General features: G+C 45.8%; 1 protein-coding gene and 1 pseudogene across 2 annotated transcripts in view; one reads left to right on the top strand and one right to left on the bottom strand.

Moving 5' to 3' along the window:
- MARCHF8 (membrane associated ring-CH-type finger 8) overlaps positions 1 to 16,898 on the bottom strand; it is a 116,517-nt gene that overhangs the window by 4,196 nt on the left and 95,423 nt on the right. Inside the window, exons 4-7 of one of the 2 annotated variants that reach the window (XM_029932145.1) lie at positions 4,964 to 5,046; positions 3,877 to 4,716; positions 2,281 to 2,461; positions 176 to 323 (exon numbers count right to left, since the gene is read on the bottom strand). In XM_029932145.1, coding sequence (XP_029788005.1) covers positions 176 to 323; positions 2,281 to 2,461; positions 3,877 to 4,716; positions 4,964 to 5,046 — 1,252 coding nt within the window. The remainder of the gene's footprint in view (positions 1 to 175; positions 324 to 2,280; positions 2,462 to 3,876; positions 4,717 to 4,963; positions 5,047 to 16,898) is intronic. The other variant, XM_029932144.1, reaches the window with a different exon arrangement.
- On the top strand, positions 7,937 to 8,289 carry LOC115285644 (annotated as a pseudogene).

Raw genomic sequence — 16,898 nt, 5'->3', positions numbered from 1 at the left:
AGGGAAACATCCAGAAAGGATGCTCGGTACTTCATAGTTGATGCCCCCCACTCCAGAAACCCAGACATTTGTAGTCTGACTTAAAAACCAATCTGGAGTAACACTCCAATCCTATGCCCCTGGTGCGTTACCCAGGATCTCTGTCCTGAGCTCACCGGGCACTCTGAGCACATACCTGTTGCCTGTCCATGTTTGATCTCCTCAGTGGTGCGGTCGATGAGCACGTACAAGGACCAGACCACACAGGTGATGGCGATGACATGAAACGTCACTGAGCACATGATCTTCCTGCGCTCGCTGGCTGTCATCTGCAACTTTTCCCACTGGAAAGACAACACACAGAGCATGAGGTATAGGCCCCCAAGTGTAAATGGCCACAATGAAGGTGACAGCATTGTAGATGGGGTAAGACTGGCTCCCCACACTTCCCCAAACTAGATGAATTTCCCCAAACACTAAAAGTCATTCTCTTTAAACCACTTGGCTTCAACCAGGTACCAGGCACTGGTGTTCTGTCGACAGCCAACTTTTTATGCAATGAAAAGAAGCTGGGATCAAGATGAGCTATGAGCCACAACCAGCAATCAATCCTTTTGTCTGCCTATTCTTGCAGGCAGACATCTAATGGCTAGCTAAAGGACTCCAGGTTTTGGTCCTGATGAAAACAGGTCCTGCTGGCCCCAGACCCAGGTGGCACACATGAGACCCCCCTGCCTTGCTGACTGGCATGGGCGAGGGGAAGAGGGTTGATGACGCCACAACACACTAGCAGATGGTCACACTACATCGTGACGGTGATGGCGGAAGGCGCTCACTCTTTGATCCTTTGCTACTTTGGCAGCAACAGCTTGAAATCGATGCTAAGAGTTCCTGGTATAAGCAGGCTCTGCCAGTCCCATCTCCTCTAGGAGCTCATTAATTTGCTCCAAATAGCCAGATTTTCTTTTTCATTTACTGCTTTCCGAATCAGAAGAAAACATATAAGGGTAGAGAAAAAGAACAAAGCATAAACACTCTGCATATCCTTGGCCAGCCCTAGCCATAGCCTCTTTCCAGATGATTCTATATAGGATAAGATGCAAGTAGAGCCTCCTAGCTTATCTATATTGGCCAAAGTGCTACAAGTCTCATTGAGAGGCCAGCACAGAGGAGGTATCCAATAAATTATATTATTTTTATGGAGCAAAACATTTTTCAAATAGTTTGCATCTGTCTTCTCCAACATCCAGATGGCTTTCTGCTGTGGTGTTTTACTGTCTCTTCATTTGGCTTCCTTCCTAAAATGCTCCCCTGCTCCCTGATTTCCTGCTATTTCCCAAGACACCCTCAGTTCAAGCCTTTCACACGGCCCTGAAATGCTCACCCTCACCTTTTTGGTGTACGCTTTCCTTCACAGACAACGTGACCTCTCTAAACTCCTTTCGCTGTACTCCAAACCCTACTGCTCCTTCCAGAACGGCGTCAACAGCCAACCATTCTGGGACGCTACCAGCACTGCCCTCCCCCAGTGCTCCAGGCCACAACCAATACTTCCTCCTTAACTGTCGGGACCCACTCTGCCTGACTTAATCTGCATTCACTTGGCCGGCAGTGTTTTGAGTTGATTACGTGATTCTCCTTGAATTATTTGAGATAAAAACAAGTCTTTTCTTCTTCCAAAGGAAACCTTGTATGCTGGGTATACAGAGAGACACCCTGAAAACCATTTACACAGATGGCACTTGTCACACTAGACTCACTCAGAGAAGGCGGCGACCTGGGGCCTGAAGAGAGGTGCGTTTCATGTAAGGCCTGTGGTTCCTTTCTTTTCCCCCCTACACTCACCCTACCAACTAGCGAACATGTATCACAGTATATGCAAATAAATTTACTATGTCACTCTGTACTCTGTGTCGGGGAGAGATACTAATCAATGACTGATATACAGTCCTACTCAGAGGCAAGATACAAACAGTTAATCTGTACCAAGTTAACTGCTAAGATGTCACAGTCTGTGGTCAGGGGCCAAATGACTGACACAGACAAGCAAGCAGTCTTAGTCTGACGGACAAACACATTAGGACTGAATGGCCAGAAAGAGCTTCTTCCCGAGAAGAGGGGGAGCAGGAAATCAGAAACAGAAACGATGACCTCTGTGGCAGGAATGTATGCAGAGCCCCCACTTCTTACAGAAATGAACACAAGCAAGCTACGGCTTCATCCAGCCCAAGGTGCTAACTCTCTGAGGGGCCCTCGTTTCAGCAACGTGTCCTCGCACGTTGAACGTGTCCTCGCACGTACTTTTCTCAAAGGCTTCAGCTTGACCTCCATGATGAACTCGTACTTGCAGAGCTCACAGCAGCGCGTGTCGGAACTCTTGATCCACTGTTGCAGGCAGGTCTGGTGCACGAAGTGGAGGCTCCCTGTGCAGCGGCAGGGGGTGATCAGAGGGCTCTCGTCATCCCCTTCACAGTGGCAGATCCTGTGGCAAAAGGGAAGGCAGTCATTACCAGGAGGGCCACAGGACAGGGGAAGAGGATGCTTCGGGGGAAGGCCAATCCCCCCAAAGAAAACATTCAGCGACAAACATCACAGAAATGACTACGCGCACAAAAACACACAAACACAGATGAGAATGATTACTACAAGCTAAGAACTTCTAGCTTACCGCACCAACATGGAAAGTCTGGATGGCATTTGGCATCAGAGAGGAAAAAATGATATAAGAAATGACAGAGCAGTCATTTTTGGTAAGACTTAAGGATTTCACTAAAAGATGAATTTAAGGCAACATGGAAGCATCTTTCAGAACACGCTAAAGTAATGAGGGGGAAATTTCTTTGTAAAACCAAACCAGCACTCTACCTTCCAAAAGTACCGGTGCCTTAAACAGATGATAAATGTGCCTTTTAGCTATAATCATGAATTTCACCTTCACACACAACTACACATCTCCGTCCTCTATCAGAGAGAAAACACAGAACCTCTCTTGGACCCCAAAAACCCATTATAAGGGGCTGCAATTTTATTTCTTTCTTGAGGAAATGAGAATTTTAAATCATTCGTGACTTGTAAGGGTGCGTACAAGAGGATGTAGCTACTAACCTCAAGGAACTTAGACTTTTGAGAAACAGAAGGGTCTTTTCCAGCAGCTGGAGAGCAGGTAGGGACACCTGGCTGGAAGCGAGCCAGGTCCTGGCCCTGGCCGGGCTCCCTGCTCTTTGTTTCTGTGAGTGGGATTTCAGAGGCAACTGTTAGAAATGTACCAGCTGGCCTGGCGGAGGGGCACCTAGGGAAAGGCTGGAATGGGGAAAGCGTGAGCCTGGCAACAAAAAGCAAATTCTGAAAGATTCTGGCGGCTGGACAAGGATGCTGCACATGAGAAGACATAGGGTAGAAGTGGAGAGAGGACCTGGGCAGAGGTGGCTGCAGCCAGGTTAAAAAGAAGGAAGGAAGACGCTGCTGGGGAACGGCCTCCTCCCATGCACACTGTGTTGCAAGTGGAACAAAAGGTAAAAACGAGGCTGGGAGGGGCGGCCAATGCTTAAAGTCTAGGTCATCAAGCTGGAAAACTGGAGATACTATTTTTCCTTCTTGCAATATCCTTATGCAAAGTGTACTTAGTTTTGGTTGAGAAGAGTCAGCTTGGCCTTTAATATGTGTAGCTTCTTCCCCTTTATCATCTGTGAAACTATCTTGGGACCTATGTCATAAAAATTAGTATCAATTTTGCTATTGGTATCAATACTCCATTCTTCTGGAGAAAACTATTAACCCACAGTTGTCTATAACCACCCATTACTTCATTTTCCTGAAACTTCACATATTAAAGCAAGATGAGGCCACAGAGGTATGGGGGGCAGAGACGGCCAGAATGATGGTTCTTGGCAAACCAACCTGCAGGCATCCCCTGACGTGGACACAGGAGATATGGGGGGGCATTTCTCAGAGGGAGGAGAAGGACAATCCAGGTCACTGTCCTTCTCCACTGAACAGAGGGGTGCCCGCAGGACCTTGCTCTTCCACTTTGCAGACGTGCTGTCCTCAAACACATCGTCGTCTCCCATTTCATCGGAGTAGAAGGCCATGCTGCCTGCCAGACCGCTGGAGGATTTGGCGGCGTGCAGGGGTGCAGCGCGGCCCTCCAGCTCATGGAACCTGTGCAGGCTGCTGGCGCTCGAGCCGTGCGAGAGCGAGAACAGGTACCGGAGCAGTCGCCGGCTCCTAGACACAGCTTCACCATCCGCTCTCTCTTCCAGAAGAGGGACGTGCACGCCCCCCTTGCCAGCTTCCAACTCTGAGGCAGCCGAATGATTGGCAGAAAGGGATGAAACACAAGAATGTTTGGAATTGCCAAAAGGTTTGCGATGCAGCGCTCTTTTTTCCTTCTGATGGAACCTGTTAATTCTGAGACCTGGATCTTGAGGGAGTATCAATTTCCCTTCAGAGCAAGTTCTTTCCACATAGTCAAAACTTTCCAAAGTATCCTGCGCCTTCTCACCCACATCGTTTAGGGATTTTGAGAACTTTAGTGTTCTTCTGGCTTTGGTATTGTCAGCAGGCTTCAAGGCCTGGGTCCGTTCTGAACCACAGGAGTTTCTCTTTGACAATGTGTCCTTACAGACAACTGTCACAGTGAGCCCTTGTGTCAGAGAACTCTGGCATTGAGGAGCTTTCAAGACAACGGCAGACTGCACGGGACTTTGGTGACAACACTCAGAACACACTGCACTGGAACTGCATGCAGAGAACAGTGGAATAAAAGCACAGAAAGTAAAAACAATCTTAAAAGAGAATAGACATCAAAGTGAAGAAATGAGACTCATGTAGTAACTTGGTGAGCGAACAGCACATAAAATTGGGCCAGCTGTTTAGAGCAAAGGCATACTGACCAAGCAAATGGAAAATCAAGAAACCTACAGGCACTAGTGGTTATTTCTGGGATGTCACGTGAACCACGGCAACATCTGAAGCAGAGCGTTACCTGCAGATGTCCTGATTGGATGGTGTGACAGAAGTGCGAGAGAAGGCGGACACCGGAGCCGACGCCAACGAAGAACCCCCAGCCTGCAACGACACACCTCCAGTCAGTTTCAGAGGAAGGAGCAAAGGGGATGGTGAACACGATCCCCTTCTGAATAGCACTAGGCAGACAATCTAAGAACATCTGCCTTTTCCTACTGTTTGGTGAAAAACATCCATTAGGTCCCTATGAGCTGAGACCAAACAAATCAAACAGCACTCTTTTCTTATATGTGCGTCAAAGTGTAGCCAAGAAATATCTGAGACTCCAGAGTGGTAATACCAATCTCCTGCAGATTCAGTGGTCCTTTATTTCCTGAGCATCTAAATTTACTTAGTTCATATACAAGTCAAGAAACCAAGTACTAAACAGAGGGGCGCCTGGCTAGCTCAGTAAGTAGAGCATGTGACTTTGATCTCAGGGTTGTGAGTTCAAGCCCCAGGCTGGACATGGAGGGTGGAGAAGAGGAAGGGAGGGAAGAACCAAGCACTAGATGGTATATCAAATGCATAAGCAATGTGAGGCTCCATCCCTGGCAGTGCCTACCTTCCCCACCTGACACTCCCTAACCTGGCTCTGGGGATAATCAAGGGTAGCAGGCTGTGAGTGCTCTCTACTACTCCCCTCACACTGGGTCCATGAAGCCTTGTTGCCCTATCAAGAGCTCTTTACACAAAGAAGAGGCGGACTAACCACAGAGCCACCAATCCATAGCTCAATCAGGGCCCAGGAGGGGGCTGAGCACAGATGGCTCCCAAGAGTTCTAATCATGGGATTGGAAATTAAGAACAATAATCAAGAAAATTTAAATTTGAAAGAATGTATAGGAAAAAGTCATGGCATAGAGCAGGAATCCTGAGGGGTTGTGAATAAGCCAAAGTGAGAGAAGAGCTCTGGGAGGGTGAGGAAGCACCACAGTAAAAAGAGAAGTGGAAGGAGAGGAACAAAAATAAAGGGTGTACCTGAGCGGAAGAAGCAGAGCCACTGCTAAAGGGTCCCCCAGCCTCTTACAACCTCTGTGCTGTCCCAGCCTTCTCTAGACTCAGGTTCCTGTGTCCCCAGAGCCCTCAGAGCACCATGTGTATTCATATAAGTGCGTTCCTCCCTAAGACAGTTGGCCTGAGTGAGCATGTGCCCCACACAACCTCAACAGCCACATGAAAACAGTACTATGAGTCCATTACCAAGAGCAAGCCCACGTTACCCCCTACCTTCTCCGGGAACTCTCAATTAGCCGGCAGTCCTCCTGTTCCTTGAGTTGAGGAGCCCCACTTTGACCCACAATTCCCTGCTGAGACCCAGCCTCCACTCTTGCTAAGTGAGACCTCCACAGGCAAGCTCTCATCCTGGCACTCAAGTTACATACAGAGCCCATCATGGGCCAGCCACTGAGACAGGCAGCACCGCTGTCGAGAAGCTCTCCCCAGCTGCTGTTTCCAACAAAAGCACCCACCAGGAGAGAGCCAGGACTGGCACTCTGACTGAGGGCTTCAATGGACCACTATTCCTGCTCCCCAGCATGAGACTTAAACATCACTTCAAATCCAGCTCAGCCTGAAACCTGGTCCAAGAAGTTACACGATACCATACTGCATCTGTATGCTAAAATCATGCACTGTTACTCAACTAGCACATCTTCTGTCACCAAAGAATCCACATGTTCTAACTAAATGTAGAAAGTATTCAGCATCCTGGGAGGAGATGGGTCTCAGACAGGAAGCTGAAATCAAGAGAAAATGGCCTCTCATTCCTGTTCTGAATTCCACGTGATCCATGTCCAAAGGGGAAGTCTGGGTAGCGATCACATCGTTACACACCCTCAGTGGGGGAGAGCTTGGAGGCAGGGGCAAAGAGCCTCAGGGCAGAACAAGGCCTGCACCAAGTAGGCAGCCAGACAGTCCGCACACACAACAGGACCTGGGATCACTTCCCCTCCAGTTTCATGACTCACGTGGACCCTTGGGACTCACAGTCATGTCAGATTTACAGCGGAGTGTCACACCTGTAAGATGGTGGCAGTGGACCCAAGATCCTAGTCTGCTTATCTGGGAAACAGGAGCAGGCTCAGCATGCTCTGTCTGGGTCCCTCTCCTCATTTCATCCTCTCCAAACCCAAAAAAAACATCCGGAGACACTTTTCAGCAGGTAATGTCCAAGCCTCAATAAGTCTCCCAATTACAAAGAAAAATTTTCTCTTATAAGATCATGATGTTTCAAGGAAATTTTAAAAATCTACTTACTGCTGTTTTTATACAAACACAAATCAATAAATACCTTATGCTGGCTGACTCCTTCTCCAGCAAGAGAAATCTAGCAAGAATCGTGGGGCTATCGGAGCTCCTCAAGAGGCCTCTGCTGTTACCAGCTAACAAGGAGCACTTGTTGAAGCTCAGGACCAGACCACATGTAAAACGGTCACCAAAGCGTAGCCTCAACAACTTTACAGAGCTTAACTTGTTCCTGGTATCAAGCTGAGGAAAATCTGTCAACCTACCAATGAGGATTTAAAAGACTGAACCAATCATCAACAGCAAGGACAAAAGGAAGCCTACAGATACAATTCAAATACAGTGCCACGGTCCAACGTGGGGAGTCAAGGTTAAATCAAGAGGCTGGCAGTCCCCTCTCAGAGGACCGGAGCACTGGACAGCTCTTTCACTCTTCCTGAGGCAGCGGGCGGGTGGCATGGGGGAGCCTCTGGACCAACAGTACTCACCTTAAGGGACAAGGAGAACACCCTTTCTCCTCCACAGGATCAGACCACATAGGGCTGTTGTTGATAAAAGTACATGAAAATGTTCATAATGAGAAAATTATGTGTCAACAAAATTAAAGCCCTGTGCTCCTGAAGTTCTCTGTTGGTCCTCAAGCAAGAGACTCTGTGGTCATGGAAAGGAATGTAAGGCAGCTTCCCGGCAGTGATGACCTGCCCATGAGAACATGCCCCTCGCAAAAGACCTCCTGCATCCGCCCTTGCAAGAGAAGAGGAAGCACAAGAAGTGCCTGGTGCAGAGCCCCAGCTCCTACCTCCTGGACGTGAAGTGCCCCGCGTGCTACAAAATCACGTGTTGAGCCACGTGCTAAGTGGTGTTGTGTGTGGGCTGCTCCACCATTCTGTGCCAGCCCACAGGAGGAACATCGAGGCTCACAGAAGGACGCTCCTTCAGATGGAAGCAGCACTTTTTAAAAGCACTCTGAATCAACATGAATGGGAAACTATCCCAATAAACAGATTTTGGAGAAAGAAAGAATGTAAAGCAACCTCACAACAAAAAAATTTTCATAAAAATCCCCTCTTCTTAAAATGTCGTAATCAATTATACAAAATAAACCTCTGGATTACACAGAGATCCCACTCCCAGTTGATTTTATTTCTTAGGAATGACAATTTTGGACAATTTGTTTTGCACTACTCAAGTTACTCAGTGGTTGCCTTTCCCTATCAAAATGCACTGTTTTATTTTATTCATTTTTAAAATTAAAAAAAAATTTTACATTTATTTTTGACAGACAGAGCACAAGTCGGGGAGGGGCAGAGAGAGAAGGAGACACAGAACCGGAAGCAGGCTCCAGGCTCTGAGCTAGCTGTCAGCACAGAGCCCGAGGTGGGGCTCAAACTCACAAACTGTGATATCATGACCTGAGCTAAAGTCAGAGGCTTAACCAACTGAGCCACCCAGGTACCCCAAACTCACTGTTTTAAATGATTTTATCAAGGCTGCCAGAAACAACCAAAAGAAAACTTCCCATATAGCCTTGGTGGAAGTTGGCATTTCATTTCCCCTGCTTACTTTTGCTAGAACTTACATGCCATTCAAAGGGCTATCATAATAAACCCATCGAGTACATTTCTCAGTCCATGGCAGGAACTTACCAATTTTACATCAGAGGGACTTTCTCTCTGCAAAACACCAGCTGTACCTTCCCGGCTCCTCTGCTTCTCTTCCTTCCTATGCTCCTTCCACTAGGTTACTTCCCAAGCCCCCTCTCTGCCACCTCCTCTTCCTTCTCAGACTGTAACCCCCTGCTGGGCCTTCTTTTATCAGCAAAGCTTCTTTTAAATATCTAGGGTCTCGGGGTGCCTGGGTGGCTCAGTTGGTTAAGCCTCCAGCTTTGGCTCAGGTCAAATCTCACATTCGTGGGTTTGAGCCCCGCATCAGGCTCTGTGCTGACAGCTAGCTCAGAGCCTGGAGCCTGCTTCCGGTTCTGTGTCTCCTTCTCTCTCTGCCCCTCCCCCTCTCATGCTCTGTATCAAAAATAAATAAAACATTAAAAAAAAAATAAACATCTAGGGTCTCAAGCTCCTAACAAAAGTAAATTCACCCTCTGATTTACATCAACAGGAGGTACAGGGCCACAAGAAATGGTCTCACTGGGTTCACCTGCTTTTTTTGTTTTAAGTTTCTTTACTTATTTTTGAGACAGAGAGAGTGGAAGAACAGCAGAGAGAGAGGGAGAGTAAGAGGGAGGGAGAGAGAGAAAATCCCAAGGGAGGGGGGCATGGTATGGGGAGAGAATCTGCTGTTGGCACAGAGACCAACTTGGGACTCAATCCCACAACCGTGGGACTGTGAGCTGAGCCGAGATCAAGTCTGTCGTTTAACTGACTGAGCCACCCAGGAGCCTCTAGGTTCATCTGCTTTTAAGCCAGGAGCAACTTGAAGAAAGACTGGATAAGAGGGTAAGAGACAAGTAGGGCCCATATTTATAACTGACCTCAAACTTAACAGAAAAAATGGGGAAAGAAAGTACAGATGACTCTTAAAACCTAAAAAGATGCTTACCCTCTCTTACAGTGAGAAATACAAATTAAAACTACAACAAGATATACTATCAACAACAAAAGTCTGTTTTTTAAATCACACACGACCTGTGTTGGCAAAAGTGTGGGAAAACCACCATGCTTATACACCGCCAGTGGGAAAGCAAGCCACTGAACTTCACAAGATGGCAATCTGGCAATTAGTCTCTAAATTACAAATGCACGCTCAGCAATTCTCCTTTCAGGAATCCATCCTCACACATAGAGAGGTTGGTTCAGCATTGTTTGTGGGAGCAATCGCCTGGCATAACCTCAGTGCCTGCGGGCTTAGAGCTGAGTCCATGCTGGGACAGCAACAGAAAGGCGGTCATTAAAGGAAGGGAAAGCCTGTTAGCCTATCCTGGATACAAGGAGGGAACAGGCAGAGGGTAGAGCCAGGCCCTGTGTATGGGCCTGTGCAGACCATTTATCAGGGAAAGGGTGCACACTTCGAGGCTCCTAACAGTGGTTTGCTCTGAAAAGTGGAAGGAGACCAGGGACCCTGGGCAGGAGAAACAAGTACTTCAGTGGAGACCCTTCCCAATCATGACACCACTTTTACCATCAACAGGTACTTCCTAACCACAAATTGATTTTTTAAAAAAAGAATAACATGTGGCGCACCTGGGTGGCTCAGTCGGTTAAGTGTCCGACTTTGGCTCAGGTCATGATCTCACAGTTCATGGGTTCAAGCCCCGTGTCGAGCTCTGTGCTGACAGCTGAGAGCCTGGAGCCTGCTTCAGATTCTGTGTCTCCCTCCCTCTGTGACCCTCCCCTGCTCACACTGTCTCTCTCTGTCTCTCAAAAATAAATAAAAAACATTTTTAAAAATTGAAAAAAAAAGTTGGAGTAGTAAAATAAAACTACAGAAGCACAACCAACTGTAACGATTTCCAACTCTGGGAAAACCAGTAAAGAAATTGATCTAGTGAGTCATAATCTACATTTTTAAAAAATTAAATAAAACAGAAGGTGTCAGCACACATCTGACATCATAAGGATGAAGTCTTTTGGAGGAAATTTATCTTTCAGTTGTGTTTGTGAGTGAACTGAGCTTCAATGTAATAACTTATTTCTTACCAAGGATCATGGTCAAAATAATTTGAAAGTCATTACACTACTGTATTGACACAAATACAAAATATCAAAATAAGTTAGAGGAGAAGATGGCTAAATCAAGAGAGCATATTGCACTGTCCCCACAGAGACTTCAGAGATGACAGCTGTGACAGCACCCGAAATAAAAGAGCTTTCCTCTCCAAGGACAGCATTTGCCAGCTGTCTTAGGTTTCTATTGCTGTGTAACAGATTACCATAAATTTAGTGGCTTAACACTACACGGATTTATAATCTGGTGCACAGTGTAATGGGATCCTCTGCTCGGGGCCTCCCTTCCTTTCTGGAGGCTCTGGGGAAGAAAACACTTTGCATTCATTCATTGTTAGCAGGATCCAGTTTCTTGCAGACTGTCCAAGTCGGGGGCCACCTGCACGCCCCACCAATCCCTCCCCATGTCCAATTCCATTCTTACTTCCAATCTCTCATGTCCTCTTCTGCCACCAGCGAGAGAACGTACTCTGCTTTTAAGAGCTCACAGGATTCTACCCATACAACATAACACTACGGGAATGACGCCTCGTCACACTCACAAATTCTGGACATTCGCATGGGGCATTTTAGAAATCATGCTCACCAGACCAGCTTACATTTCCTTGTTGCTCGGTACATCCTCACTCCCTCCCAAACCAAGAGATAATAATCTTCTCCTTACTGCCACCTCAGCGGGCCTGACTTCATGTCAATAAAGCCAAATAAGGTCTAACTTGGTGTTTAGACACTGCAATACAGACTGAGACTGCATTTCAGCAAACTTTCTGCTTACTACAGAAGCTGCTCTGTGAAAACAAATGCTTCCTTATAAGAGACTCTGATTTCTATAAATACCCAGTTGTATTCAACTGTAAAAATGGGCTACAACTGAAGGAGAGCCCAGTTCTGTGGCTGCTCTAATAAATACATGTTGACTCTTGATGAAATACTGTGCCAAGAACAAGCTTTCACAACAGCAATTAATTAAAACTGACCACTAAAAAAGTAAGTATGGAATATATACAATATAGGATTCATGGAGCAGAGTGTGTACTAAAAACTACTGAATTCTAAAATGAGTTCCATTATAAATGATTCTCAGCATTGCCTAGCAAGTAGCACTAACACTAAATTCTTTTCTTTGGTGGCGTTTTAGATAGAATTACATGACTACTACTCCATCCACAGGACAATGAGGAACATATATATATCACAGTCCTGTTACAGGCAAGCAATAGCTGAAGGAACTTTCTCATGGCTCATCTTCTAAAGCAGGCTTTCAGCTACTGTTGGGAACCTTACAAATGTAGCTTGTTTTCAATAAACTACACTGATGGCAATGATTTCTGAGCAAAGATGGCTTCCCAGGACGTACAAGTTTAACACCCAAAATTGTGGTGTTGGGTCACCCAGCACTCCACCCTTCCCCTTGCTCCTCCTGGGGACACTCCCACACCTGACCCCACATGACTGCCTCCACGACAGATCACTCCTCAAAAGGGCTTTTTACTATCCTTGTTACCCTGCTTCAATTACTTCATAACAGTTATCAAGGTTCACAAAAAGGTATTTCTGTAATAACATGCTAATGCAGAAGCTGCTGCTGTTGAGCCTAGCGTAGTGTCTGGCACTCAGTAGGTGTCCAAGTACACCTGAATGAATAAAACAAGTACACTCTGGAGTGACTGCCTATTCATAGGTGTAGTAAAACAGGTTCTCAAAGTTGTTGGTGTTAGGACCCCTGTATGCTCTAAAAAATAACTGAGGTCCCCAAAGAGGTTGTATTTATGTGGGTTACATCCATCAATCTCTACTACATTAGAAAACTTTAGAACACAAGGCCACCTGCACATATTCCACTAGTGTCTGAGAGAAGAGGCCATCTCACGTGCTGGAAACTCCACTGTACATTCACGAGAGAGTAAGAGTGAAAAGGCAAATAAATAACCTGCTGGTGTTATTACAACAGTGGTTTTAACCTTGCCCTTTCCCCTCACAAGAAAACTCAGAACCAGAGTGAAAACCACTGTAGACCAAGCTTTAGAGAAAAACTAAACTGTTACTAGTCAGAAGAAAAAAATAAATGAAAATATGGTCCCTGCAAAAGGGGAGCCAATAGCAAACACTGCCCGTGGTGCTCCATCAGGATCCAAAGTGAGGCTATACACCATGTTGATGATGCCACTCAACTCCTCCAAGTCACTCCCCTGCTCCTGCCACAGGAAAGTATCTTGTCTTTGGGATAAACGTTTTCTTCAGAATAAATTAAGAAAGGCATATTTTGCCTTATACCTAACCTGTTAAGTCTGAGCAACCTACGTCTGTCATGGGTCAACTTTGTATTCAGAAACACAGAGAAGCAGACACTGGTCTTGACAACCATAGCGCAGTGTGTGGCCTCCCTCCTAGAGCTGTATTTACATCTACACATGATGTTTTGCTATAACTCATTCCTACCTGATGGCAGCCAAAACCAGAAAATATTCGAGAGATCTAGGAGAGTCAGTGCTTAAAGTCCCTGAAATGTGCCTGCCAAAAAACAGAACAGCAAAAATTTTAAGTGCTTGTTAAACATGTCTAGTCTGACTCCTACCCAGGAATATTTGATCAACCAGAGGCACATAATGCTCATGGTATCTGTATAAAATTATGTAGAGCTCTAAACCATTCTACTAGGTACCAGCCTTTAGCAAATGTCAGAGCCTAAAAGGACTAACTGCCTGCTGCAGAGAGGACAATACCCATGCTCCAAGCTTCATGATATAGGTCTAGCTTATCACTGCCATCTTCCTGTAATTGCTATCAATCATGAACTTGCGAAAGAATCTCTGTCACCTGAACCAAGCCCAACTCACAGGTCAGATGAGAATGCTTCCCTCACCATACACTAATGCCATCTCTGGGTGCTTTGAGATGCCTGAGCAGAGGCTCTAAGAAGTCCAGCCTTTACGATGAGCCTGACCTAAGCAAATTCCTGGTATCTAAAAAAATTCCAGTGGCATCTGGGTGGCTCAGTTGGGCAGGCATCTGACCCTTGATTCCAGGTCAGGTCATGATCTTACAGTTGGTGGGATGGAGCCTCACGTCAAGCTCCATCCCAACAGTATGAAGTCTGCCTGGGATTCTCTCTCTCCCTTTCTCTCTGACCCTCCCCTGCTCATGCCTGCACTCTCTTTGTTTCTCTTTCTCTCTAAAATAAACATTAATTTAGAGGTGCAGTAGGCATGACTTTGAGTAGATAATGAAAGAAAATGCAAAATGCTTATTGATTTATGATGTGGTTTCATCTTAGCTTGGGCAAACCATGCAGTATTTAATACATAGTAGCAGAATATTTACTATTGAAGCTTGAAAAGATGTGAGCTCTTTGTGTGCAATCTTTCATTTATGCATGTGAGAGGGTTTTCTCTCTTTTTTTTTAATATTTTTACATTGTAGTACTTGTTTTGCTTGTTGGTGGTGTTTGCTTATTTAATACATTCCGTCAAGGACAGAAATTTAAAAAAATAAATAAATAAAATAAAATAAAATGGATTAAAAACAAAATAAAATAAAATAAACATTAAAAAATAATTCCAGTGGGACTGGCTGAGTTCAAGCATCTCTCAGGGAGTTCCAACCTTCCTCTAAAAGATTTTAGGGCAGTGTACAGTGGTCTTCAGTGGAATGTCCCAAGCCAACATGGCCCACAGTTTACAGGCTTCCTGCAATTGGGGAGCTATAACAGTCATCGCTCCCAGTACATATGCCTTTCATTTCCATCTAATGTTCTGGATTTCCCAAGGAAAGGACAAACAGTTTTTTACAGTTCAATCCCATCCTGGCTAGCTCCTTTTCACTGTTTATGTTCTGCTTTCTGTATCTCCTCCTTAGCCACACCTTCCCCCAAGCAGCCTTCTAAACTTTGGTTCTCTGTCATTGTCTCCCTCAGCCTCTTGTCTTTTACCTTCATAATAACTCTCTCCGTCTGCTGGGTATTATATGGAGGTCTGCTTACTTCTCTCTTAAGCTGTTTGGTTTAGCACTCAGAGCACAACATCAGGCATAGAGTTAAGTGTGGAACAAAATCTGAACTCATACTTCTCATGTGTGCTGCACTGGGCCCCCCTGTCTATGTTACAGGTGTGGACACCGTATGCTAGGGATACCTTGTGCAAGTGAGGAGACAGCCTTAAGGCAGGGGACAAGTGTGGTACAATTCCCCTGAACAGGCAAGTGTATTACTTCCCCCTGACGTGCCCCAAGCCATCACCACTCTGAGGTGTACTCTGTACCTCACCGCCTTCCCTTCACCAGCCCGAGCTCCAAACTACCCTGGAGTGACGGCCAACTGAGAGCCAGGTGCTGCACATCACATTCTTGCAACCCAGACAGCCCCCTCCACCTGCCCTTCTCCCCCACCACATAGCCTCCCAAATCCCCTTGTCTGTCACAGTGCTAGCTCACAAAGGGTAGAATCAGGAGAAGTAGTGGGTGACAGAATAAGAGTTTAGGTGACACACTGAAGAACGTATTTGTAATAGCTAAGTTTTAATTTCACACCAGAAAACTAGCAAATCAAAAACATGATTTCAGACACCATACAGTGATACAAAACAATTAAATACAGTAAGCCTGGTCAAAGAAAATGATTAAGCAAACAGCATAGATAGTCCATGGGGTGAAGGTGGGGTGTAGATGGCTCGTGCCTGGGGAACACTGCTGGCCCACATGGTCAAGGAGCCCTCAGCAGGGCAAAGATCAGGGTGAGGCTGCATGGAGAGCTGCATTTATTCAAGTGCCCCTCTTTCCACAAGCATGTCTGGGGGGGGGGCGGGGTCTCACCTCACCTTAGCTTCTCTAGGCACTCAGTCAACAGAACAGGTCTTTCTGCTACTTCTTTAAAAAAAATAATTATTTGCTATACACGGCTACAATATCATTATAAACTATGATAAGTGCTTTAAATGAATGAGTCTGCAAGTGGCCAGGACCAGATCACCTTAGATTGGCATATCAATACAGAAAGTTTGAATCTTACTCTAAATGCAGAAAGAAGCCACTGAAGGCTTAACGAGAGAAGCATTAGGATTATATTTACCTGGTTGCTGGGGTGGTGGCTAATTTGGGAGGCGCAAGAATTCAGGCAGATTCTTAGCTACCGCAGTCATCCAGGAGGCTTGGGCCCAGGACATGGCTGTGACGATGGACAGTCACGATGAGCTAGACATAATGTCCAGCACAACGCTATGCAAACATTCGCTCAACAAACATGTACTAAGCCACTCCTGGGCTCTGAAGTTTTCTGGGTACACAAAATACAACCCTACCCTCATGGAACTTACTTACAGAGTGAAGGGGCAACAAAAAAATCAATAAAAACTCAGACAGTAATGGGTGCTCTGTTGAAAGTAAAATAGGAAAAGGTGACTAGGGGACTACTTAGGGGGTTAGGATGGGCCACTAGGATGAGATAACAAATTTCGCGACAACTTGCACTTGTAATCAATAAATGACACCCACTTAACATCATTACCATTGCTATGAAACCAAGTACCAAGTAAAGGCTTTGTGATCAAAACTGCTTAAATGTCCCAATATCCTTCCTTAATTTAATTAACTCCCTAAGAAGATCACACACCTGGATGCCCATTTTAAAAACAGATGAGTCACCTAGCTGCCTCTTACCCATTCCACCTAACCTGCCTATTTCCTTCTTTGTAAGGGGAGTGTGGTTTCTGAGGGTACAAGAAAACATGGGGTACCCCCAACAAACACTGAAACACCCCATCCCTCTGTAAAAAATCTAGCTGGGACACTAGGAGACAGATGTAAGGTTTATCTTTATCTGCTCTCAACCTCTAAATTCACATAACTTCACTCACCGGTAAGCGGTAAACTGCAGGAGCACAATGCACACTGCAGTGGACGGACTGCCCTTAGCACAAACCAGCACTGAATCCAGCTGGAGGCTAAGTCAACAGAAAAGTCTCCCGAGAGAGACAGCGGAGATTCCAGGCTGCATAA

The sequence above is a fragment of the Suricata suricatta genome, chromosome 2, assembly GCF_006229205.1.
Source record: "Suricata suricatta isolate VVHF042 chromosome 2, meerkat_22Aug2017_6uvM2_HiC, whole genome shotgun sequence".
Lineage (NCBI taxonomy): Eukaryota > Metazoa > Chordata > Mammalia > Carnivora > Herpestidae > Suricata > Suricata suricatta.
Note: the sequence above shows the minus strand (reverse complement) of the source record. Positions and strands in the feature narration are given on the sequence as shown.